Source organism: Diabrotica virgifera, chromosome 3, assembly GCF_917563875.1.
Source record: "Diabrotica virgifera virgifera chromosome 3, PGI_DIABVI_V3a".
In the NCBI taxonomy this organism is placed as follows: domain Eukaryota; kingdom Metazoa; phylum Arthropoda; class Insecta; order Coleoptera; family Chrysomelidae; genus Diabrotica; species Diabrotica virgifera.
The window spans coordinates 202,154,988-202,181,595 of NC_065445.1; the positions used below are offsets into that span (position 1 = coordinate 202,154,988).

The window sequence follows — 26,608 nt, forward strand, 5'->3', positions numbered from 1 at the left end:
AAACCATGCAATTTACCAGCAATGAAGAGCATTATCATTATATAAAAACATGTCTTCAGGAAGCAGCAACAGAGGCCCTCGGACTCCAAATAAAAAACCACAGAAAAACTCCGTATTGGTGGGACGAAGAAACAGAACAAGAGATTAAAAATAAAAGAGAGAAGTATAAAAAATTTCTGAACACAAGGACCGACGCCGACGCCGATAAGGTAGAATACAAGAGGGTCCAAGCTAAAGTGCGAAAAATGATATGCCAAAAGAAGAATGAGGCTTGGGAGCAAAAGTGTAACATGATTAACACACATTTAGGAGGACAGAGAAGTACAGAAAGTTGGAAAGTATTAAAATCGCTACGACAGGAAAAGAAAAGAGATATAATATCAGCAATCACACCGGATCAATGGGACGAATATTTTGAAAAACTCCTAAATGAGGACAGAGCGGAATTTTTAAATAACAGTGATACCAGCAATGTAAATATCTTAGCCTCACCATTACGGGTAACAACAAAAGAAGTAGAAGAAGTATGTAAGTTTTTAAAAAATAACAAAGCACCAGGACCAGGGAACATACCAGCTGAACTAATAAAATATGGCACAACAAAATTATATGAAAACCTGGCTAAACTCTTTCAAAGATGCATCAACGGAGCGGAAATCCCAGAAGAATGGAAGACATCATGGATATCCACCATACATAAAAAAGGCAGACGGGATCAATGTGACAACTACAGAGGCATCGCTGTAACGAACTCGATCAGCCGAATATACGGAAAACTGATTAAAAATAAAATCGAAAACGAATATAAAGATATAGAAGCTGAAGAACAGGCAGGATTCAGGGCAGGGAGATCAACGGTTGACCATCTGTTTTGTATTACACAGATTATTGAGAAGAAACTGGCCGTCAACCAGTGTGATGTTGGGGGTTGCTGGACGAAGACACTCCCGAACAAACAAACTTAAACTTTCTACATATCTTTATTCTTACAAGGTTAAAGGTACAGTTACAACTACGTCGACCGACATTATAGTTAGGATAGGTCAAGGTGACCCATATCTCGGTAACTATATCCCCTGACCACGCGCCAGCAGAGTTCCGCGAACACACTGATACAACAATGAATGTCTCAGGTACTCGACCTTCCCACTTATATCTTATTATATTAAAAACAATGCCCATATGTATTACCATATATGGTTATGCTATACGTATTTCAATAATGACGTGTGCTGTGTTTGCAGTCTTGCGAATGAGTTGAATACTTTGAACTTTGCTACTATCGTAATAAATTATACAAATTGCAACTATAATATTGACCTTATTCTTATAACAAATAAATTAGGAAAATTCCGTGAGGGTTGTCGTGTACCATCACATCTCTCTGGGCGGGGAAAAGATGAAAGGGAATTTCAGTAACAATTTCCTTTCATCTCTATTTTATATTATTTATGCTGACTGACGTCTCTCCTTTATAAGAAAATTAAACAAACATATTAAAGAAAATGAGAAAAGAAAAAAAATGAGATATATAAATATTTACACTGAACCTTAAGTACTAGTAAAAGTCTTATGGTGGACTATTATTACACTTTTACACTATAACACTTTTCAGTACTTATTCTTTTTATATATTATACAGCTTAACGTTATTCTTATGTATGACTACTTGTTTACCCTTTTTCTCAATAATTACGTTAGGCGTTTCATCTTTAATTACGGTATATGGACCCGAAAACAAACAGTTAAGTTTTGTGTTTGGCTCCTTTTTTATTAATACCTTATCTCCTGGTTTATAAGTTATTTTACTCGTTTTGGCATCATATATTTTTTTTTTGCTGTGTTTTGTATGTGTTAGTGTTTCTCTGGCCTCCTTTGCGGCTACTTGTAGTCTGTATTTCAGTTCCATGGGATAGTCGTCAAAATTATACAGGGGTTCTATTTCGTTTTGAACATTTGTCGGCAGTCTACATATTTTTCCGAACACTAATTCGAACGGAGTATAACCCGTTGCTGAGTGTACTGAAATGTTATACGAAAAACAGAAATATTGCACCCATGTACTCCAATTTGTAGGGAATTTTGATAGTTGTATCCTAAGGTACGCATTTAAATGTTTGTGAGTATTTTCTAAAGCTCCTATTGTTTCGTGGTGATATGCTGTTGAGTTTAGTTTCTCTATTTGCAATAATGAGCATGTTTCCTTAAATGTTCTTGCCATAAACTCTGAGCCTTGGTCTGTGACTATTTTTCTGGGTACTCCATACCTCAGAATAAAATTTTCTACCAATGCCTTGGCTACTGTTTCGGCTTCTTTGTTCTTTATTACATATCCTTCTATGTATTTACTTAGCTCACATTGCAGTGTCAATATATATCTATTCCCACTGTCATCCATCTCAAATGGTCCTACTAGATCTATAAATATTGTGTCGAATGCGCAGGTGGCAGTCGATGTGATAGTTAGAGGTTGTTTGGTTATGATAGAATGCTTATGTCTTTGACAATCGTCGCATCTCTTCACAAATTCCTCGATATCTTTTCGTAAACTATTCCAAAAATAATATTTCCTTATATTTTTGTACATTCTATTTATTCCGGCATGCCCTCCTGTTGGTAACATGTGAAAATCATTAATTATAATTCTTCTTAATTTTTCATCTGCTATATTCTGTTTGTCTTGTACTATACATATTTTGATATCTCTTTCTTTAAATATTTTAGGATCCTTTCTTATCTCTTCAATAATTGGCTGATTCTTATTATTCTTTACTAGTACTAGTTCCTTTATATTCTTTTGTGCGCACATTTGAATCAAGGCTCTCAACGATGCTCGTAGCGCAGACGTTGATCGAGGTTCTTGATATGTCGAGTTTCTCAACGACGCTCGTAGTGCAGACGTTGATCGAAAATCTCGAATCAGATAAATAATATCGTCTTCTTCATTGTACAATATACTACTATTTGTATTTTCTTCAGCCGAATCTAGCTTCATTGTTTTGCAATCGTCCTTGTCTATCAGTTTTACCTCTACCGCACTTTTCGGGAATTTCAACAATTCGACTACGTCTGGTTGATCAGTCCATTCGTTCTTCGAATCGGTGATTTCCTCCTGCTTTTTCGTTTGTGCTCTCGTCATCACTAATATACTTTTCTCTGAGTCCTTATTTAGTTGCTTTAGTTCTTCTGATGTAACTTCTATTCGTGATAAGGCGTCAGCTGTTACATTTTCAGCTCCTTTCACGTATTTAATTGTAAAGTCGTATTCTTCTAACTTCAATCTAAATTTGGTTAATCTGCTGGAAGGGTTTGTCATACCAAATAGGTACACCAATGGTCGGTGGTCTGTCAAAATAATAAATTCTTTCTGTAGAAGGTAATGTCTCCATTTAGCAATGCTCCATACTATTGCCAGTAATTCTTTTTCTATCGTAGGATAATTCATTTCCGCTTTATTAAGTGTTCTACTGGCATATGCTACCGGTTTGTCATTCCCGTTTGACAAAGTTGCTCCTAGTGCGATGCCAGATGCATCTGTCCGTAGAATAAACGTGTTCTCCTCCGATAAATCTGGGAATTCCATTACGGGGGGGTTTGATAATGACGTCTTGAGGCTTTCAAAAGCTTTTTGGCATTCTGTTGTCCACTCAAATTTTACATTTTTCCTTGATAGTCTATTTAGAGGTGCGGCTATTTCTGCAAAATGATTGATATGTTTTCTGTAATAATTTGCAAAGGCTACGAATCTTTTTGCTTCTTTTGCATTTTGTGGTATTGGATATTGTTCCAATGCGGTGATCTTTTCCGGATCTGGTGCTACACCTTTATTCGAAATCTTGTGTCCTAAATATAATAGTTCTTTTTTCATAAACTCGCATTTAATTGGATTTAATTTCAGATTTACTTTCCTTAGTCTCTCTAATACCTTCACTAAATTCTGATTATGCTGTTGTAGACTGTTGCCAAAGACTATCAAATCATCAAGATATATAAACATGTTTTCATAATTTAAACCTGACATTGCCATAGTCATGGCTCGTGAGAAACATCCTGGGCTTGTCTTTAACCCCATCGGAAGTCGTGTCATTTGATATTGACCTCTATCGGTTGCGAATGCTGTGTACGGTCTGGACTTAGAATCGAGTTCTATTTGGTAATATCCTTGGTATAAATCTAAATGTGAAAAATATGTTGCTCCTGATAAAGCGTCTAGGATTTCTTCTATGCATGGTAATGGAAATCTGTCATTCTCAATTTTGTTGTTTAGTTGTCTGTAATCTATCACAACTCTCCATTTCTTGTTTCCATTTTCATCGTTTTTCTTTGGCACTATAAGTAGTGGAGATGAGAATTCTGATATTGCATTTTCAATAATCCCGTCTTTTAACATTTTGTCTACTTGTCTATTTATTTCCGTTTTTTGTCCGTGTGGTAATCTATACGGTTTTGTATAAGCAGGTGATACTCCTTTTTGCAATTTTATTTTTGCTTTGTATACGTCCGTCGTTGTGCATGGATCGTTTTCTAAGAAAAACACATCGGAATATTTTACACATATTTTTTCTATTGCTCTTTTTTCCTCTAGCGATAAATTTTTTGTGTTTATTATATTCAAAAGTCTTTCGGCACGACTCACCGATTGTTTTGATTCTCCCATGTGGAAAACGTCGAACTTGTCTAATCTTTCGACCTTCGGTCTAAAATTCTTAACAATTATTTCTCTATCATTGATATTTAATATCCTTATTGGTATTTTTCCGTCGACTGGTTTTGAGACTGTTCCTGCCGAGAAAATTCCTTCCGCTATCTCCTGTGGTATAGTTACAAAATCTCCGTAGTGTGTCCCGATCTCGAAAAAAAATAATTTTTCACATCTCCTAGGTATTATTATCGTATAAATTTCTCCCATAGATAGCATTTTAAAATCTCTTCTCATTCCTTCTACATGTAACGATAATTTTAAGGATTCGTAATCTATTGTAGCAAAATATTGGTATAAAAAATCGCTACCAATAACCCCATCGACTTTATTTGTGAAACTCTTCATAACTGCAAATTCCTGTGTCAACGTTATCTTCTCTGAGTTATCTAATATTTCAAGGTCACACAATAAGGTTCCCCTTGTATATATAGTTTTTCCGGTAACACCTCGCAAGCTAATACGTCGGGTTTTGTTTATGTCGGTGTAGTTTTTATCTAAACATTCTTCAAATAAAACGCTGACTGTTGCGCCAGTGTCAATTAATAGTTTTTTGCGTTTTCCTCTGTAATAAACATTAATATAATTTAATCCACTTGCTGTGGAATTATCTGCCTCCATTTGATGGGCCACGAAAAAAATCTACTTCTTGTATTGTGCTTGTGTGTGGTTGCTCTTGGCGGGGCTGCTCCTCTGTTGCGAAATATGCTCCTGGTGAATTTCTGTTGCTGGGGTTTCTACCTTGCGACCAATTATTATTTCTCCCTCGATGACCATGTCCTGCTCCTCTGTTTCTTTGAGACCTACCTCTGTTATGATATTGTCTTACTTCGTTTCCATTTGTATTTCTATTATTATATGTCTTGTTACCTTCTTTTCTCCTGTCAAAACTATTTTTGTATCCGTTTGTTGTATTTCTTCTTCCGCCTCTATATGTTTTATTCATGTGGTACATTCCTGCAGTTTCCGTTCGAGTTAGCGATTCTTCGTTCTTTGCGCTTGTTATCGCTTCCGCTAAAGTGCTAAAGTTCTTGGCTTTCAAAATTGTCTTTATCTTGTCATTTTTTAAACCGTTAGTAAACACGCTTATTGCAATTTTTTCGTTTACTTTGGCCAGCACTTCTTCTGCATCTCTGTTTCCCTCTGCTTGTGCTATTGTTAATTTAGCCATGAGCTCCTCTAAACTTCTTCCAAATTTTTCTATTGACCTATTCTCTTGTTTCGCTGAGTTGATCTCCGCTGACAGAACAGGGATAGATTGTTTTACTAGAAACTTTTCTTTAATATCGGTTATTAGTGCCGCGTTTGAGTTGTAAGTGGTCTTCAGTCGTAATTTTGCTGCTTGCGTTAGTTTCACCTTCAACAGGTACTTTGTTAGTTGCGGTTTTCCTTCATCATCTAAAAATTCATCGTACAGTTCAATTGCGTCTATGAATGCTCTAATTGATTCTTCGGTGTTTCCTATGTGAGGGATCAGGTTCCCTGCTGTTTTCAGTTCGAATTTCTCTCCCATCTTGTCGTTGTTATGTTCAACTTGTCTTTTCCGTAGTTCTGTTTGGACTTTTCCGATCTTTTCTCCAATTTTTGCAATAATATCTGCAATGAATTTGTCTTCTGCTGCCTTACAGCTGTCACCTTTGTATATTTTATGCACCGTCCTAAACTGTTCCGTGATAGTCCTGAGTTTTTCCACCCATTTATCTGTGATTAGCTTATTTTTCCTTCGTTCTATAGTGTCTTTTGTGAGATTCCTATTTAATATAGTTATATCTTCCAGAATACGTTGAAATCTTTCCTCGAACATAAATTCGGCTTGGCCTGACTACGTTACTCAATAGTATATGGCCTAGTGTCTCGAAGTCTCAATTACTTCGTAAAGCTTATCATTGCCGTTAAGTTTATCAAATATAACAAAATGTAACATATAAAATAATATAATAAAACATAAATGTAAGTAAAATAAAAGGATCAATAATATTGGATAACCGTCAATATTTAAAGTGTCAGTAAATAAGTAAGTGAGTAATTATATAATAAAAAAAAATCAAAATTTCAATATGAAAATAAAAAAAATAGTCATCAAACTTACTTCATAAGCAGTTAAACTGTATTGTATTAAAAAGAAAAATTACTCACGAATATGGGTTCATGTGTCTATGCATTTGGTCCTGGATTCTGGGCGTCTAACCTCAGCATCTCCATTGATTTAGATACTTCCTGTCGGATGTGGCGTCGAAGCTGCTTCTTCCATCGTCGATACAGTAGCCATCCGACGATGATTATGGCCAGGCTGAACGATACAATTCCCAAAACTCCCGGGATTGATAGCTTCTCGTTTTCGCCGGTTTCAGCTGTCACACCTCCGCTGTTGCCTGCTTGGTTTATGAAGATCTGTTCCTCTTTTTCTTTATTCTGGTTGTTTCCCATCTTACGTGTAGAGCTGCATACCTCAATCTATATGCGAACCAGAAAACTCCATTCTTTAACTTAAGGCACGGGTCGCCATGTGATGTTGGGGGTTGCTGGACGAAGACACTCCCGAACAAACAAACTTAAACTTTCTACATATCTTTATTCTTACAAGGTTAAAGGTACAGTTACAACTACGTCGACCGACATTATAGTTAGGATAGGTCAAGGTGACCCATATCTCGGTAACTATATCCCCTGACCACGCGCCAGCAGAGTTCCGCGAACACACTGATACAACAATGAATGTCTCAGGTACTCGACCTTCCCACTTATATCTTATTATATTAAAAACAATGCCCATATGTATTACCATATATGGTTATGCTATACGTATTTCAATAATGACGTGTGCTGTGTTTGCAGTCTTGCGAATGAGTTGAATACTTTGAACTTTGCTACTATCGTAATAAATTATACAAATTGCAACTATAATATTGACCTTATTCTTATAACAAATAAATTAGGAAAATTCCGTGAGGGTTGTCGTGTACCATCACACCAGGAGGTGCATCTGTTATATGTGGACTTAAGAAAAGCGTATGATAGCATCCCACAAAACAAACTATGGGAAGCATTAGAGAAAACCAATATAAGCGCAAATTTAATAACAGCGACGAAACAATTGTATACCAAAACTGCATCAAGGGTGAAAGTTGGAAGCAGGCTATCGAGAGGATTCCAAATTAGCAAAGGCCTAAAACAAGGGTGCTGCCTTTCACCGACATTATTTAAGATCTACCTCGAACAAACTCTAAAACTTTGGAAACGCAAATGCAAAAACATGGGATTACCGATCAGCAACAATACAATATACACTTTGTCATTTGCAGACGACCAACTTGTACTAGCGCAAGACTACGATGATATAGAATATATGACAAGGAAATTAATAGAGGAGTACAAAAAAGGTGGTTTGGAAATAAACATAAAGAAGACCGAATATATGTGTATCGGTGGGACACAGCAGGACCTTACACTGGGGAATGGCGAAATTATTAAACATTGCGACGCATATAAATACCTTGGTATGACCATCACACAAGAAGGAAGCGTAGACCGGACGATAGAAGAAAGAAACAACCAGGGAAGAAAAGCAATTACCCTTCTCAATAGCATCCTGTGGGACCAGTCAATATCAAACAACAACAAACATAGAATATACAATACAATTGTTAAGAGTATAATCACTTACAGCAGTGAAGTATGGCAAATAAAAGAAAGATACAAGAGAAAACTTGAAGCAACAGAAATGGATTCCTGGAGGCGCTCAGCAGGAAAATCAAGATTAGAAAGGGTAACCAACAACAGAATTAGGGAAATAATGAATGTGAAACACACAATAGTAGATGACATTAGTACCAAACAGCTTAGATGGTATGGACACGTACAAAGAATGTCCGAAGAACGACTCCCGAAACAAATCCTAACGTGGACCCCTCATGGTAGACGAAAAAGAGGAAGACCCCGCCTGAGTTGGAGAGAAGGCATAAATCGAGAAATGAGAGAAAGAGAATTGGATGAAGACCTTTGGATGGACCGAAGTGAATGGCGACTAGGCATCGGAAGACGTAGGAGAACGTTTTAAAACCGATATATATATATATATAAATGTCATGCACAGACTCTGTCTCTGGCCCAAATAGGTCTCAATGATTTTAATCAGGGCCCCATGGCTTGATTCAAGATCTCTAGATATACCAAGACCAAATAGCATATATCAGGTTTTGGTGGAAATATTAAAGCATATAACTAGTCTGTCGAAGCTTTAAGGGGAATGGAAGATGTATTTTACCAAATATTTTTAATTTCAAAAATGTTTGAAATTTGCAATGAAGACGGAATATTTTCTAAAATTTTCATCTAAATCTAAAATACATTTTCATCTATTAGGTAGGTATATTTTTTAATTAATAGTTTTAAGGTAATTCTGGTCAAAATTGTTCGGCCGCATGCATACATGAATAAGATTGTCCATTGCTTACAGGAATAAGAGTGCTTTGATTTTAACATAAGCTTTGTGTTTTGTTATGTATAATATAAGGCTAGCAAAATTTGGCAAGTATAATTTGGAGATTCATCTGCTGTATTTATAACAAACTAAAAAATTTAACTTTTAACTCTTAAAACTGTAAAATATAAATACTGGCAATGTAAAAATTTCAAATATGATAAAAATGAATGTCCAAACCAAAACATCAATATCAATAGAAAATATTATGATTTCTGAGTTTATTTTTTCATATTAGTAAGTCCTAAAATTATTATCAGCTCATTACTATTTAATAAAATGATACATTTGAACTAATAATTTAACTAGGTACATAGTTGAAAATTATTTTTTATGTTGGTCATTAAATTGTAGAATTAGGAATTTTCGTTTCTTTACTTTATGTGTTTTAGGTGCCATAAACAAATGTTCAATAAGAATAAACATTTCAGGTGCACATAAGTAAGTCGCAGTATGAGTCAGTATTTCAGGTGTGCAGTTATTTTTGGTTTTTATACTCAGATCGTCATAGCTATCAAAAATTACATCAAAAAAAAGCCAATTGGTTACAGTATACCCAATGCATAACTACTAACTTCCAGAGAGGAACAAAATAGATGGCATTTTACTAAATATAGGTTTGCAATGAAGATAGAATATTCTCAGAATATTTTGTTTGTTTATAAGCAATAAAACAATAAAACTGAAGACAATAATTGTTATCAAAATATATGGGAACGGTCGTAGCTCAGCGGTAAAGTAATGGCACATATGCCAGAGCGCACAAGTACGAACCTTGGCACCAACAACTACATTGTCATTTCTAAAAATGATATGAGCCATTCACCGTACTTCTTAGGGCACGGTGCTACTTAAAACAGGGTTAAAGATGTAATTGGCGCCAGAACCTGTCCGAAAGGATCTCCCCGGCAAAAATGCCATAGGATAATATTATTATTATCAAAATATATATCCATAGAAGAACCATATATATAGAACACATCCTACCAGTGGATCAGAAATTCAGAAACGTGGACCATCTCCAAAACAGATGCAAAATGGTCTACTTCACAAACCATATATACTCATAGACGTTTCACGTAAATTGTCAAGGTCAAGACAGTAAATTAGTTACCATTCCAATCCAGAGATGTCGCTGTCAGTCAATTCTCTTGTAATATTTAACAACTGACAGTTGACAATTAAATTCATTTGTTATTTACTTTTTATTTTACAGTTTGTGGCTTACCTAATTATTTTATTATAGTGGTGTTACGTTTTTAATTAGATTTAATCACTATTTTAATCAATTGTAATAAGCTTCTCTCCGTTTTTATGAGTAAAATTTTTAGTTTACATTGATCATCCCGTGTTGTGTTTCTCCACATTAAAAAAAAACAATGTAATATATTCTAAAACAGTTTATTCCAATAGACAAGTGTGTCATCAACATTTCGGGCCTATATATTTTGGAAGTTTGTAAAAGATTATAAGGTATTTATCTAAACAATCATCCTACAAGATTCTTTCAAAAATTTTCATTTAACTCAATATTACACATCAGTGCTTTCACGTGACACATGGCAGTAGTGTTTAGCATTTTGAAAACAAATTGGAATATTTGAAATTTTCAGTAAAACATTGAATTGTCTTTCTGTTGTTTTAATTTCCTGCGAAATTTCATAAAAAATCCAGCAAAATTTATAATTTGAAATTCCCACGTAACTAAAATTTGTCAATTTAGTTCCCATTCCAATCAAGAGATGGCGTTAATTCGATCCGAAAGATTAACATGGTCGTGAAACGTCTATAAGTATGTATGGTTTGTGGTCTACTTATCGTTGAAGGGAAGATACTAAGAAAATCGGACGCAATATCTCAGGATGGTATTTGGAAAAGGCCATATAATTTTGAACAAATAGTGTGAGAAGTATAAAAAAAAACTAGTAAATGTAGAGGCAGACCAAAACTGAGATGGAGGGAAAGTGTGGAGTAGGAGGACACGATGATCAGTGCAGAAAACTATCAATAGTTGGCGATGAACAGAAACGACTGGCGAAATAGACTGGAAAAGGTCAAGGCTCAACTTGGGCTGTAGCACCACAGATGATAATGATGATGTCCACACAAGTATCAAGAACACATAAGATTCATATACAGAATGATCTAGTCACACAGCCACATGTATATGTGCTGTTAAAGTGAATAATTAACTATTAAACAATGATGTTTAAAAATTAAATAAGCCCAAACTACTGATTGGGAGCATCCTTGTAAACTATTGTAGAGGAACAATTCCATTTGAATATATGCATTTGCTAACATAAAAAATAATTATTTTTACCTGCGTTTTAGAACTTAAGAAATAATCATTTTGTGCTTTTTTTAATTTTAAATAATTTATAGTTCGAAAATGATCAACCTCAGAAAAAAGAGGGTCTAGGACATTTCGGCGTCGCCGTTTCGGCGTGGCCATTTCGGCGTGGCCGTTTGGGCGTAGAGCCGTTTCGGCGTAGGCCGTTTCGGCGTCGGCCATTTCGGCGTCAGAGATTTTATTTTAGTTGACTAAATACCTACATTGGAGTCTATTAGTAAGACATTATTTTGAAAAAAATCTTTTAATATAGTTATTTAAATAGATACATTGGAGTCCATTGATCACAAAATTTTAATATTAATGGTAGATTTGTATATGTCAATTTTATACTTATGTGTGTGTGCTTGTTATTTAGCTCATAGTTAATGTAATATCTGTAATTGGCTTCTAGCTGTAGATATTATATATAAATAAATGAATAAACAAGATTTTGGAAAAATGAATATTTTATTTTAGTTATTATTTACATGTTATAATTAGATATGTGCTAGTCCAATTAAAAATCCTGAAACATTTATATTTACATACAAAACATTTATATTTAACCTACAAAACTTATTCACGAAATATTAATTAAAATAAAGTATTTACATGTTATAATTAGATATGTGCTAGTCCAATTAAAAATTCTGAAACATTTATACTTACATACAAGACATTTATATTTAACCTACAAAACTTATTCACGAAATATTAATTAAAATAAAGTACCTACTTACATATTATAATTATGTGCTAGTCCTCTTAAAAATTCTAAAACATCCCCGTTTGCATCAAAATTTCCCACAAGCCGTGAAATGCGATCATCTGCGTCTCTGTATTTTCTTAATTTCAATGGTGGGAGATTACCTGCCACAAGTTGCTCGAAATAGACATCTCGACCTTTCTGCACCTGACGCAGGCCATCTATAAATTTCCATATGGTTGGATGATCTGCTCCCAATTCCATCTTGAGTCTTCTATGGGCGGCCTCAGCGTGATTATTTGTCCGGTCTTCTCCATCCAGAGTTCTCTGGTAGAGGTTCCACATCCTTTGGGGAAATAAACTTGGTCTTCTGCCATTTCCTCTTCTGTTCATACGTCCAATATAGTAGTCTTCAAACCAGTCTACAAGTGGTTGGTGTTCAGCAGGTAGAGCTTCCGCTAGAACGGCAAAGGCATCATCTAAATGTTCGATAGGAACAAATGCTAATGCTGTCAACATTCTGCAATTTAAAGCGAATTGTGGATCAGCATTATACTCTCTCGTATATCCCATAGCAGCCACTTGTTTCTTCATATTTTGTGCCAAATGGAAAAAACATCCATTGATGTCGACGCCTGGAAAACAATCTTCCATTGCCTTAAATGCCGCCTGTTCGAAATCGCAATGGATTGCTCTGGGTTGCAAATTTGGTACAATTTGTCTGATCAATTCAAACATACGGGTATATGTGGATCTTGTTTTATTCGGCAGCATGGCATAAAATATTGGATGGACTCCATTATATTTTGTGGCCATAACTGTGTATACTTGTAAAAATAGAGATGGTGCTATAGCAAATGTACCGTCACCATACCACACATCTGAGGTCTGTAGATGTTGCAGCCACGATTCTCTCCCGAAAATCAAAATTCTTTGCAATCCTTCTCCATCATCTGCTAATAAAAAATTTTCTTCTACACCATCTTGTAACGTGTAAACACGATAAGACTCGGGAATTACTAACTCTTCAACAGTTGTCGGATTTGATGGGGCTGCATGAACTTCGTTACGTTTTCGTCTGATGAATTTTCTCATCGCGCCAGTGTTTGGGAGCCGACCATGACAAGCTTGACTTGTATTTCTCAGGCACTCATTGATTACCACTATTGTCCCTTCGTTTGTTTCTGTAGCACGCTTTTTCATTTTTGTAACAACTTGTGCTACTTCCACGTCCATCGCCGAGGAGTCGTGAGTGTGAACATTTACTTTCTTGATGACTTCACCATCTCTTGTATGTATTCTTGCTTTGCACGTTTGTTTCCTCTCACACCTCCAAAATTTTAGGGATTCATCGCTTTTACTAACAGCGTCAAAAACATACATGAAACCATCAGTGGTAAATTTCTCTCTTCCTCTGGTCGATAAAATTTTTCGTTCCATAGCTTAAAAATTCTTCGTCTGTATATCGTATAAATACTACTATGAAATATTATAAGACACTACATAAACTCTTAAACTGATCTCTGTTTATATAGCTGTACCCTCAATAATCCAACCAATCAAATCAATAATAGGTAGGTACCTACTTAAAATTTCCCTTAAGATTAAAAATCAACAAATTACTTGCATCTCTCGTTAATGACATAATGTAATTTTTGAAATCAACAACTAATTTAGTTTTCGAATATTTAAAATCAACAAATAACTTGCATCTCTCGTTAATGACATTATAATGTAATTTTTGAAATCAACAACTAATTGATACATGATAATGTCATTTGGAATTAACAGGTAATTTAGTTTTCGAGGAAATGTTAATAACATTATTATGTGATTTATAGAATTTTGTATTTAAATTTTCGAAGAAACTGCAATAAATATAGGGATAACTATTATTATACTAACTAATGGTAAATATTTTAAAAGCAGATTCCTTTCAAGAAAATATTGTATAATTTAATTTTTTTTAAAAATATACATTCTGCAAATATTTTTGCTTAAAAAAGATATTTTAACAATATTAAAATTCTCCGTCTATATACCATATAATGTATGTCTAATTAAAGTTGAAAAATGTCAGTTATCATCTAATTAGCTCTGGGACAATTAAGAGAACAGCAATTATTATTAATATGCATTAATAAAAAATCCAATATAGGTATTTGCAGAATAAAATATAACAAAATGTTTATAAAAGAAATATATTTAGTTTATTTTTCTACTTGACCATTAATGTTAAAATTGTGTGACCAATGAACTCCAATGTATTTAAATAACTATATTAAAAGATTTTTTTCCAAAAAATTGCCTGACCAATAAACCTCAATGTAGGTATTTAGTCAACTAAAATAAAATTTCTGACGCCGAAATGGCCGACGCCGAAACGGCCTACGCCGAAACGGCCTACGCCGAAACGGCCTACGCCGAAACGGCTCTACGCCCAAACGGCCACGCCGAAATGGCCACGCCGAAACGGCGACGCCGAAACGTCCCATTCCGGAAAAAAGATACTCATTACCTTTTGGCTTCAGAATGAGCAAAAAAAAAGGATATTTTTAGATGGAATTAATTGCAATGAAAATAAACATTTTATAGTTAAGGCAGGTCAACAACAGATGCAATTTTCATTATCCATCAACTGCATTATAAGGCAGTTGATGGAAATATACAGGAATAAAGAAACAAACCTTGAGAAATTTCTTGAGACGTTTTTGAGAAATTCAGTAGTGCTTACTCAATAAGAAAGGAGTCTCTAGTCAATATGTAAAGATTGTGAGAGATATGTATGATGGAGTATCAACTAATGTTAGGACAGGTGTGGTAGAGACATAAATTTTATGTGAAAAAGGATTGCACAAAGGCTCGGTGCTTAGTCTCGGTGCTCGGTGCTCATGCTCGGTGCTCATTAGTTTTGGATCAGATAACCGCAAAACTACAGGATAACATTCCCTGGAGCCTAATGTATGCTGATGATGTAGTAATAGTAGGAAATAGTGAAAACAACTTAGAACAAAACCTGGAACAGTGGAGACAAGCTTTTGAAGAAAAAGATTTAAAAGTAGTGCAAAAACATAGTACTTATTTGGAATGTGCATTTAAAGATGGAGTTACTACAAATATGATATCTTTCGAAGGTGAAATGATTGTGAAAAGTAATAGTTTTAAGTACTTAGGAATGATATTATAGTAACAGGAAAATAGATATAGATGTAGATGCATGCAATAGAATTAAAGTTGGATGGATGAAGTGGAAGGAAGCAGGTGGTGTGTTGACAAAAAAATTCCAATGAAGCTGAAGGGAAAATTCTATAAAACAGACATAAGACTGGCTATGATGTATTGAACTGAATGTTGGGCAGTTAAAAAGAAAAAAGAACAATGAATGCATGTGGCACAATTGAGTGCCTGGATGGATTATGGAGTGTCAAAAAAGGACAAAATGGGAGAGCATAGGTAAGATGGTTTGGTGTTGGTCATGTTCAATGTCGAGATGTTAATCAGCCAATACGAAGAATTGCTGAACTGTGGGTTCCTGGAAGGAGTATGAGAGGAAGACCAATGAAGACCTGGGAGAGATGCTTAGACAGAACATGTCGGTAAAGGGGATTGATATTGACATGACCCAAGGGAGAAACTTATGGAAGCCCACCCCGCACAGGGATAGGGGCAAAAAATTGATGATTTACAGTTAAAGATTTTTGTTTCAGAATTTTTTGAAAACTATTTCCACATTGGATATTGAAACGTCAAAAGGAAATAAAAATGTAATGTTCATTATAGTTAATTGGGGTTTGATCCCATCTAAAAACTACATGTGCAAAATTTTGGGAAAGCATATGAAGGAGAATAGGAAAATTCCAAGTCGACTGTTAAACAAATTCAAATATTCTAAGTTATGTTCTAAATGGGCAAAAGACTTACTGATGAATTGACTATTGTAAAATCGCATTTCTTCTTGAATAATAATAATTACTAATAAATTAATCAAAATCTCCACAGCAAATAGAATTCAATATTAAATAAAAGCAATAGGAAAGTAAATATATGTACAATATGAGCATTGTTAATTGTTCATGAACACAAGGTAAGTGAACTCAAACTCGCTGTTCTGATTTATTAAGTCTTATCAACTTTAGATGTAGTACCCGATTTCTTAGAGACATGCCTTGTGTGTGTGTTTAGATTTATGACCTTAGTTTGAAGGAATTGGCCAGAAGAAACATACCTTTGTTTTCTATAAAACAGTATTACACAAACTATGGCAACTTCTCTCCTATTAACAGAATTCAGACAAATAGATTCAGATACAAAATCTGTAAGATTTAAGCACTCTTTGATTGAGTTATGGATCGAAGATAAGTGATATTTAGCTTTATAGTCCAGTAAGGATCTGTTCTTAGGTGGATGTAAGAGGTGGCATTCAGATTTTTGCGGATAAAGTTAGGTGATAACTTCGTTAATAATAATTGATTTATGCTCCTTCTCAAATATGCCCGGAACATTAATAAAAAAAATGAAATATTTCAAAATTTCGTTTTTTTTTTCTACTTTCTTTGCTTATAACTTAAAAACTATTCATTTTAGAACAAAGTCCTATAGGAATAAAACAAAAATAATTAAATTTTCTATCAGATGCGATTGGCTAAAAATGTCTTAATTTATCACCCTTGCTTCAAAACAGCAATAAATATAAAATAAGGGGGCAAAACAAGCCTGTCTTTATTCAATGATTTTCCATCACTGAGGTTACACTTGGAACCTTCCTAATTCGCTTAGAAAATTTTTGTAATGTGCTAAAACCGTACACCAAATTTCATTAAAATTGACTTACTAGATTTTGCATAATAATTTTGCAACCTAAACTTTTTTTAAAATATTAAAATTTTTTAAAATCATGCACAACAAAAACTAGAACATACAAAGATTTGTCAATTTTTTTTGCATATGAAGAAGTACCCCACCTATCTAATGCACTTTACAGAATTGAAATCGGATTATTTAAGCAGCCTCAGCATAAACAATTTTTTGGCTTATAAACAAATTAGTGCTGTGGCCAGGAGGGGGTGCTACGGGCTCCTTTATTTAGATGGACTTACCCAAGTTTTTTATGTATTTTGACCCGTAGAACACGAATTTTTTGGGTAACAGTTGATCCGGATGTCGATAAGATTGTTATAAACAAAGAACTTGAGGAATTACATAACATCGATTTTTCGCAAAATAAAATTTTTTTGTATTTCTTGGGTAACTCTAAGCAAAAAATGTTCTTACAAGTTTTTCGTAGGATGCATAGTTTTCGAGATAAACGCGGTGGAACTTTCAAAAAATCGAGAAATTGCAATTTTTGAACGCGAATAACGTTTGATTAAAAAATAAAATAGCAATTCTGCTGACAGCATTTGAAAGTTTAAGTCAAATTATACCGGTTTTAATTATTTGCATTGCTAAAAATTAATTTTTTTATTATTAAACAAAGTTATCTGTTTATAAGCCAAAAAATTGTTTATAAATTTAAAGCATTGCTGGGGCCCCTTAAATAATCCGATTTTAATTCGGTAAAGTGTATTAGATAGGTAGAGCACCTCTTTATATGTAAAAAAATTAGCCAACTTCTAAATGGTCTACTTTTTGTTGAAGTTTTTTAAAAACATTTAGATTGCAAATTTATTATGCAAAATTTATTAAGTCGATTTTAATGAAATTTGGTACACGATTTAAGTATGTTACAAAGAATTTCCTAAGCCAACTACTAAGGTTCTAAGTGCCACCAAAGTGGTTAAAAAATATTGACTAACAACAGACTTATTTTGCTCCCTTATTTTGTATTTATTGCTATATTGCAAAAAAGGTAATACCTTAAGACATTTTTTACCAGTCGTATATCATACAAAATTCAATTATCTTTATTTTATTTCTGAACGACTTTGTTCCAAAACGAATCGTTTTAAAGTTATAAGCAAAGAAAGCAGAAAAAAATCGATGTTTTTCGAAATTTTTAAATATTTTAATTTTTTTAATAATGTTCCGGGCATATTTGAGAAGGAGCATAAGTCAATTATTATTACTGAAGGTGTCACCTAACTTTATCTGCAAAAATCCGAATGCCACCTCTCACATCCAAAAATAGACGTTTTTTCGCAGATCCTTACTGATCTATTAGTGTTTATTTCATTACAATTTTTCAGAAATATAGATTTTCAGAAAATATTTAATCTATGTAATTTAATTTAATCATTTGTTTAACATTACTTATTTAATCACTATTTAGTTTATAGGATTTAGTATTTCTGATATGGTTAGAATATTCTATTTTTGTTAAATATTTGTAAAAATTAATAATATTCTTAGATGTAGATAAAGGTATTTGATAGAGTATGGCATACTGGACTCTTATACAAACTCAAAAGCATTCTTCCAACCCCCTACTCAGTGGCAGATCCAGAAATTTTTTGGGGGGGCGTCATGGATCTTGAGGGTGATTTAATTACTTTTCTTTGATGTAAGGTCACTTAGTCTTACTACCCCTAGGGTAAGTGGGTTTTCAATTATTTTTTGGATGGGGCTTTTTTTGTTTGACGGCTCTCAGTAATTCTTTTTTTGGGATTATTGAATTGATATTTATGTTCGTCGGGGGGTGGGGGGTCGTGACCCCCGTGACACCCCACCTCAATCTGCCACTGCGGCTTAACTACCTAATTATGAAATCCTACATTGAAGATTTTGAAGATTGTTACTTCCCAGTAACAATCCCAACTTCCCTGTGTTATAACACAGCAACTTCCATATATTTTTCCATTAAATCAGGCATCCCACAGGGTAGTGTCCTGGTCCTCTTCTTTATTTACCACAGATATCACAATGAAACAATCCAAATCTCAACATTTGCTGATGACACCACCTAATTGCAAATCACCTTGACAACTTTGCACAACTGCAAAACCACCTTGAGCAATGGACCGTGATAGTCATGACGTCAAATCAATGTTGGCTACTCTGGAAAAGTTTCCAAACAAAACAAAAATTCACACGTGGTGTTTGCCAATGTTTATTTTCGTTTTTATAATTGCAATACATTGCGTGTAGGATATTTAATTTTTACAAAATGGTAATGTGTTGGGTATACCTGATTGTAATCAATGCTCATAGTATATTTTCCACCACATTTCCAAATAGGACTATTGAAGATCCTGAAGAAACGCAGTAAGTACATACTATGTAGTGTGTAAATCCTTGATTTTGTGTAGGGACATTTATAAAATTAAAAGCAATATGATTGATATGACTAACAAGGATTGTGTCTTTATAAAAAATGTGCAGATGATTTTTAAAACAAAATAAAACTAAAAATGATTACACAAACCACGTGTATAATCAATTGACAGGCGTCAAACTTTTGCTTTGTTTGGAAACCATTTTGACGTTTTGATATCACACTATCACAGTCCAATGGGAACAAGACCAGTGGCGGATCCAGCATCGTCAAGAAGGGGGCCGATTGGCTACATTTCTATAAAAAATAAATGAATACAAGAATGTTTTTATCACCTTTATTATATAACTTGGTTTGAGAGGGGGGGCCAATCGCCCCCATCGCCCTCTCCTGGATCCGCCACTGAACAAGACTTAATAAATATAAAATGGGAGTAAATTAAATGAAGTCAACCTAAGTTAATTTTATAAACCGAAGGGATGTACGCCCAACAATAACATTACATGATGCACAATTCACAGTCAAAATATGACAAATGAGCTGGCTTATGGGTCAAAAATCAAAACTCACTGTTGAAAATAAACTGTTTCTGTATGGGTCGCCCACGTTTTCTCAACTGTCATCAATACGACTAACTTCACAGGTAACTTTGATAAGAGAATTATAAAAAAAATATGCATTGAAATCCAGATCCCGTATAGCCCTATAAATCTATGACAAAAACCAATTTGGACCTATGGTGTCCAACTCTAGGGTTACTCAAAGCCATCAAATATCAAGATAATACAAAGAGTCCAATCAAATATATTGAGGATGATATTCAACACGCCCCAGTATGTATTTAATACTCAAACAATTTACTTATAGCTTCAGTGAAGCAGATTGTAAATTAAAATATGTAATATAAAAAAGACAGAATTTGTAAAAATGGGGACATCCCATGAATAAATAAATAAAATAAATAAAAAGTTAACTGATTGCAAAAAACTAAAAATATTATAAATATGGACATTAAAAAAGAATTCAAAGGGTAAAAGTGATATTAAAACGAAATCATGACGAAAATAACTTTGTATAAGAAATAAATTTATTACACTAAAAAATCATCCATCCTACATTAAATTCTACCCCACACAAAGGCCAATGCCCCCAGTGCAGGTGCCAAAAGTCTAAGAACAAAAATGTAAATAAATACAGTAAATAAAAATACCAACCTTTGTTGGCTGCCTCCCATGCTATTTCGAAAGTCCAACGGTTTTCCTGTTCAGCGGCCAACCCTCTGTCCAAGCATGATAATAAATTTGAGGTGGATTCTACCCTGTAGAATCTTCTGTTCGCCCTTTCCCTTGACATTGTCACTACAAATCCACGGAAAACTATGTTAAAACTTAGATATCTTCTGGGTGAAATGAAATTTTATTACCTAATGTATTTTATTTTCGCGTTAGGTACATAATTCTAATGTGTGATAGAAAAGTCATGGCTATATTGTGATAAGGGGAGATTTATGAAAACAAAAAGCAGTAAGACGATAAAGAGCTGATTATTTAACGATTATTTACGTAATATGTAAAACATTTGATAACTACCAAGGCTTAGACCAAGGCATTAATTCGGCAATAACCAAAGGATATTTTTAGAATTATTTAAATATCATTGATTTTATGAATATTTAACTTTCATAATTCATTACTTCAAAAAGCGGTTGTAAGAGAATAATCGGTACTATTTTGTTTATTAACAAAATACTAAAACAAAATTTTAAAAGAAAGATTACATTGACCCTTACCTGACGTTTACACTCAACTTTTTTTTTCGAAAATAAAACAAGAAATATTTAAACTACGGGCCTTGAACTTAAAAATCTAACACGTTTTGAAGAAGGATGCAAAAAGGTACTATTTAAATTCACAACTGAGATAAACAATCGCACTAGTGGATATAAATACACTGCTTCATGTGAAGGTCACCTCGGCGTACTAAATGACATAATGTATATTTACGCATGATTTTCATTCGGGAAAATGTAAATACGCATTTAATGTTCTTTTACACTAATTTGTGTTATATCTATTTGTCGTATTCTTTATAGTTAATTAATCAAAACACTTTAAATGAAGTCAATTTTGATCATATTTCAAACATTCCTTCGCACTTTGTGACAGCTACACCTCCACATGTGGTAGTGGTGTAAGGAGTGTTGCATATGTCGTAGTAATATTCGTATTCGTAGAGTCGTTTTTAAACTGAATTAAAAAAATTTGGTATTATTTATTATGATTTTAATACTTAAAAACAATAACATTTATTACTCCTTATATTTATAACAAAACCACAGAATAGCATATAATTTTTATTTGTTCTGTGTCTTTAGCAGAGTAGTATGTAATGTATGTAACTAATACGTCGCTAAAGAGTTCTAAAAACAACGCAGAAAACACAAAAATCGCCGATACGACTTAATTAACCTATGAAATACCAATAGTGTTAAAATTTCATAAATGTCAATGGTGTTAAAATTTCATAACAGTGGAGTAAACTTGTCTGAGGTTGGACCAATTACTAACAACTATTACGGCGCTATAAATTTGGATTACTCTTCCTGGTTTAAAAACAGAGCTCAGAGCTTAGTGGCTGTAATTCCTGTGTACTTGACTAAACAATTCTAAAAAGAAACAGATTTACGACTTAAATATTTTGTTTTGGTATCATGTAACGTTACTTGTTATTACGCGGATGACGTACGACGATATTTATACTGTACGAACTTTACATACTATTTTTGAAAATGTGTGTTCGCAAAAAAATGCAAATGCCTTGATTTAGTTGTCAAGTTTCAACATAACCTCACTAATAAAAAACAATAATAAAACTGATGCCGAGAACGAGAAGCTTGTGAAAAAAATATTGATCTAAGTTCAATCATGTCCTCCCCGGTAATGTCTCCCACGCCCCCACAGAAAAAGCATAAAAAACATAAGAGTGAGAAAAGAGAAAAAGAAGACAAACCGGGTCTCAAATTGATACTTAAGGTTGGTTCACAAACGACTCCTGAACATAACCCAGAGTTTGGACCTAGTTTACCTTTAGTTGGAGAGGGATTAGAAGAACAAATGCAGATTGATCCTAATGATCCATATTTTGGTTTGGCGAGAGCTCATCACAAAAAATCTAAGAAAAAGAAAAAGAAGAAAGATAAGAACAAAGACAGGGAAAAGAGGCATAAGCATCACCACAAGGATAAGAAGAGAAAAAGGGAAGAAACCGAAGAAAATAATGGTAAGATGTATTCCTGTTATTAGGGATAAATCATAATTAGCAAAGACAGACGTACTCTCAATCAGTATGATTGAGAGTGCGTCTGTCTTTTACTTCATTTAAAATGAACTCTCACATGCAACCCATTCAACATTTGAATAAATCATTGTTTAGTTAGTGTAAAATATTCTTGTATCCATTATAATGCATGAAAAGCTATTACTTTGTTTCTCTCCTTCCTTATACCCTTTCAGGTGTCAGATTTGGGTTTAGTTTAGCTACTTATTCACCCATCTCTTCCATTCTTTTCTGTGCCATTATTTTCATTTCTTCAAGCGTTTTCTGTTTAACACATTCGCGGACACGCTGTCATTTTATACACGTATTCTTATGGAGTAAATGACTTCATATGCAGTCATGACCGCAAATGTGTTAATCTTTCAGCATATACTATTCAATGTATCCATTTTTTTGGTCCGCCTTTTTTCTTTTGTGATATTTCTTGTTTCATGATCTCGTTAATCTACTGGGTTTCATTCTTATCAGATGTCCATACCAGTTTAATCATTCTCTTTATTATTTTGTTCATTATTGGTTCCTATTTGGTTATCCCTCGTATTACCTCATTTCTTATTCTATCCCATTTGGTCTTTCCGGCTATAGCTTGTAGATGTCTCATCACCATTGCATTTATGCTACTATTACGCTTCTTCTGCAAAGTCCAATTTTCACTTGTACAGTGGAACCCCGATAACTAACCGGACCGATTTTCATTAGACAAAACACACATTTTTTCAGTTTGATTGACTTTTTTAACAATAAATGAACAATACTGGGACTTCATTAAGTTGGAGGGTCCGAGAAGTTAGCCACATTAAATTTTCATAGAACGTTGAATTGAAGTTTGACAGTGTTGCCATGTGATTATAATGTATATAATGTATAGTATGTTGCACGCTTCAAATATAGAGAGAAAACATCGAAAACTACCTTTTTGCATTATTCTATGGATTTTGATATTTTTTTAATTTATGTAAAACATGAACGAATAAATATTTGTTGTTTGTTTTGATATTAATTGCAGTTAATTACTAGAAATTTTTTTGTGGCAATTGCCCTGATAGATTACTGGAGAGATTTGGCAATAGAGTCAGAACGTTTAAATTTGCGTTTGCCAGATTGCACAGATGTTCCGCAGATATACATTTTATGACTTTCTTTTTATTATATTATATTTCTTTTTATTATTTTATTATTTGGAATGAATGTACCTGAATACTGAAATGAGTTAAATCTTAGTTACTGAAAAGTGTTCACTTCGTCAGTACGCTATTTTTGTGTTTATTTTGTATTTTTTTAAAATATTAAAATGCCTTAATATATTAAAAAGTACAACTTCCATTTTAGACAAATTATTTTTCCTAATAGTACTGTGAACTTGTATATCTGTATTTTCAGTTGCATGGAGCCTGTTATTATCACAGCTTTTTAATATTTCTGTGGACTTGTATATCTGTGTTTTCAGCTGCATATACTCTGGAGTCTTTTATTATTTACATATTTAATATTTCTATCTTTAATCAATGTTAGAGTTTTTTCGATGGCGTTTCGAGTTCAGGTGAAAAGATGCTATGTAATAATATTACTAGATAATCTGTAGGTTTTGCACTTTATTTTCAAAACACAAAATATATACCTAATAAAATTTTACAGCAGCAGAATTTTACTTATTTTACACTTCTTTTATTATTGATACTAAAATCTTGTTATTTCGACATAATTAGAGAAATTTAAAAATTTTTCTCGTTATTTTATCTACATAATTAATGTTTTCCATGTTAATAAATAAATTAATAAAAATATATCATAAGCTCTTTTCTGATTTATTCTAAGAACACATGGCAACACTGTCATGCCTTCATTTCCGTATATATGTAGCTAACTTCTCTGACCCTCCAATTTAATGTTGCCCCAATACTGCATACAACTGCAAGTAATTTAGATGTATGGTCCTTTTCAGTGCGTCACAAATGATAGTAGAAAAAAAGGTAAGTCCGTGATAATACAAATTTATAACATTTATTCTAACATGACATTTTAGTTAAATCTGACAGTTGTCAAATTTTATTTGCAATTTTGGCATAAAAACAAATCAATTGTGTTTATTGCATTTATAAAATGGTATTTTCTTTGATTTGTATAGTCTTATAAATTGTACAGATTATATTCGTAGATATATTATATACCAGAGGTGGCCAAATTGTGGCTCGCGAGCCACATGTGGCTCTTTGAAGGATTATTTGTGGCTCTCAATAAATGTCCCTAAATACTTTTAATTTTTTTTTCAAAATGTGGCAACAAATATATAAGACTAAGCGTAGCATCAGGACTTGGCCAAGGAGACCCCTTATCACTGTTGCTATTCAGTTTGGCCTTAGAATATCTAATAAGTAAAATATCATCTGAGATGATAGGAGGATTTGCAAATCGAGGATCAAAACTATTGTTGGCCTTTGCTGTATAGGTGCAGTCGATCATTCTACAAGAGACATGAGAGAGGTGTTTTCACAACTCGAGGAAGAAACAGGTAGTCTGGGCCTTCGAATTAATGAAGAGAACACGAAATACATGCTATTAACCAAAAATCTAAGATCAAGAGTTAGGCAGAACATAACTATTAATGACCACAACTTCGAAGTAGTAAAAGAGTTTAAATATCTAGGAACGGTAATCACAGATGACAATCACATTATAAAAAGAGGCCTTAGCAAGGATAGCTGCGTGGAATAGAGCATTATGCTCCCTATCATCATTACTAAGATCTAAGCTACTAAAAAAAAAACAATCTAAATTCAGACTATACAGCCAATTATTCGCCCATTTGTTAACTATGGAACTGAAACTTGGACTCTACATCAGTCAGAAATAAATCTTCTTCAGATGCAAATCCAGTAATGGATGTTAGCGATCGCATTTTTTATTAACTCTCTGTTTCTTGCAAAATGTATCAGAGATTGATTGTCGTTAATACCTGTCCGTTGCCTTATGTTTCGGAGCCAGAACATTTTCTTGCGTCCCATTCCTCTCTTGCCTTAAATTTTACGCTCGATTATAAGTTGGAGGAACTGATATTTTTCATTTCGCATGGTGCGACCTTGATACACAGTTTTCCTTTTCTTGATGGTTTCGAAAAGTTGGCGTTCTTGGTTGATTCTTTTAAGAACATCTACATTTGTGACTTTAGCTGTCCATGGTATCTTTAGGATATGGCGATAAAGCCACATTTCGAAAGCTTCTAATCTGTTGATATCCCTCGTTTTGAGTGTCCAGCCCTCTACGCCATATAGCAGTACCGGCCGTAAGTAGCACATAGTAAACCTTAGTCTCAGTTGAAGATCGAACTCTGTCAGTACCTTCCTGAATGTTATGAAAGCTTGTCGAGCTTGCTCAATGCGACCTTTTACTTCCCTGTCCGATGCCCAGTCTTCAAAAAGCCACCTTCCCAGCTATTTAAATTTGCTCAATTTTTCAATGGACTTGGTATTCAGTGTTATGGTGGAGTTTTAAAGTGCATCCATGTTTCTGGAGATGATAATGAATTTGGTCTTTTTGGTATTAATCTCTAATCCCATTCTCTTACTGTATTCTCCGAGTATAGTGACAAGTTGTTGAAGATCGGCTATGTTGTCACAAATTAAATAAATAAGCTACTGGGAAATAAATAAGCTGCGGGTATTTGAAAGCAAAGTCCTCAGAATGATATTTAGTCCTCAAAGATATGAATTGACAGGAGAGTGATACTGAAAACATCTTCAGACATACAAAAGCTAAGATAAGATGGGCAGGTGATGTGGTAGCTCAGTGTTAAAGACGATGTTTTTTGAGAGGCGATAGAAAATCAATAGGCCATCCCAGAAAAA

General features: G+C 33.8%; 3 protein-coding genes across 11 annotated transcripts in view; 1 reads left to right on the top strand and 2 right to left on the bottom strand.

Moving 5' to 3' along the window:
* LOC114329617 (glycogen [starch] synthase) overlaps window positions 1-21,463 on the bottom strand; it is a 127,274-nt gene extending 105,811 nt beyond the window's left edge. The window contains exons 1-2 of one of the 2 annotated variants that reach the window (XM_050647177.1): window positions 21,220-21,463; window positions 20,645-20,788 (exon numbers count right to left, since the gene is read on the bottom strand). In XM_050647177.1, coding sequence (XP_050503134.1) covers window positions 20,645-20,783 — 139 coding nt within the window. In that variant the 5' untranslated portion in view covers window positions 20,784-20,788; window positions 21,220-21,463. Of the gene's footprint in view, window positions 1-20,644; window positions 20,789-20,853; window positions 21,101-21,219 lie in introns of those variants that run through there. The other variant, XM_050647178.1, reaches the window with a different exon arrangement.
* The window catches only part of LOC114329613 (E3 ubiquitin-protein ligase FANCL), a 787,641-nt gene that overhangs the window by 96,652 nt on the left and 664,381 nt on the right, over window positions 1-26,608 (bottom strand). The gene's annotated exons all lie outside the window — the stretch shown is intronic.
* The window catches only part of LOC114329618 (bromodomain-containing protein 7), a 47,847-nt gene continuing 43,457 nt past the window's right edge, over window positions 22,219-26,608 (top strand). The window contains exon 1 of the mRNA XM_028278787.2: window positions 22,219-22,709. Coding sequence (XP_028134588.1) covers window positions 22,355-22,709 — 355 coding nt within the window. The 5' untranslated portion in view covers window positions 22,219-22,354. The remainder of the gene's footprint in view (window positions 22,710-26,608) is intronic.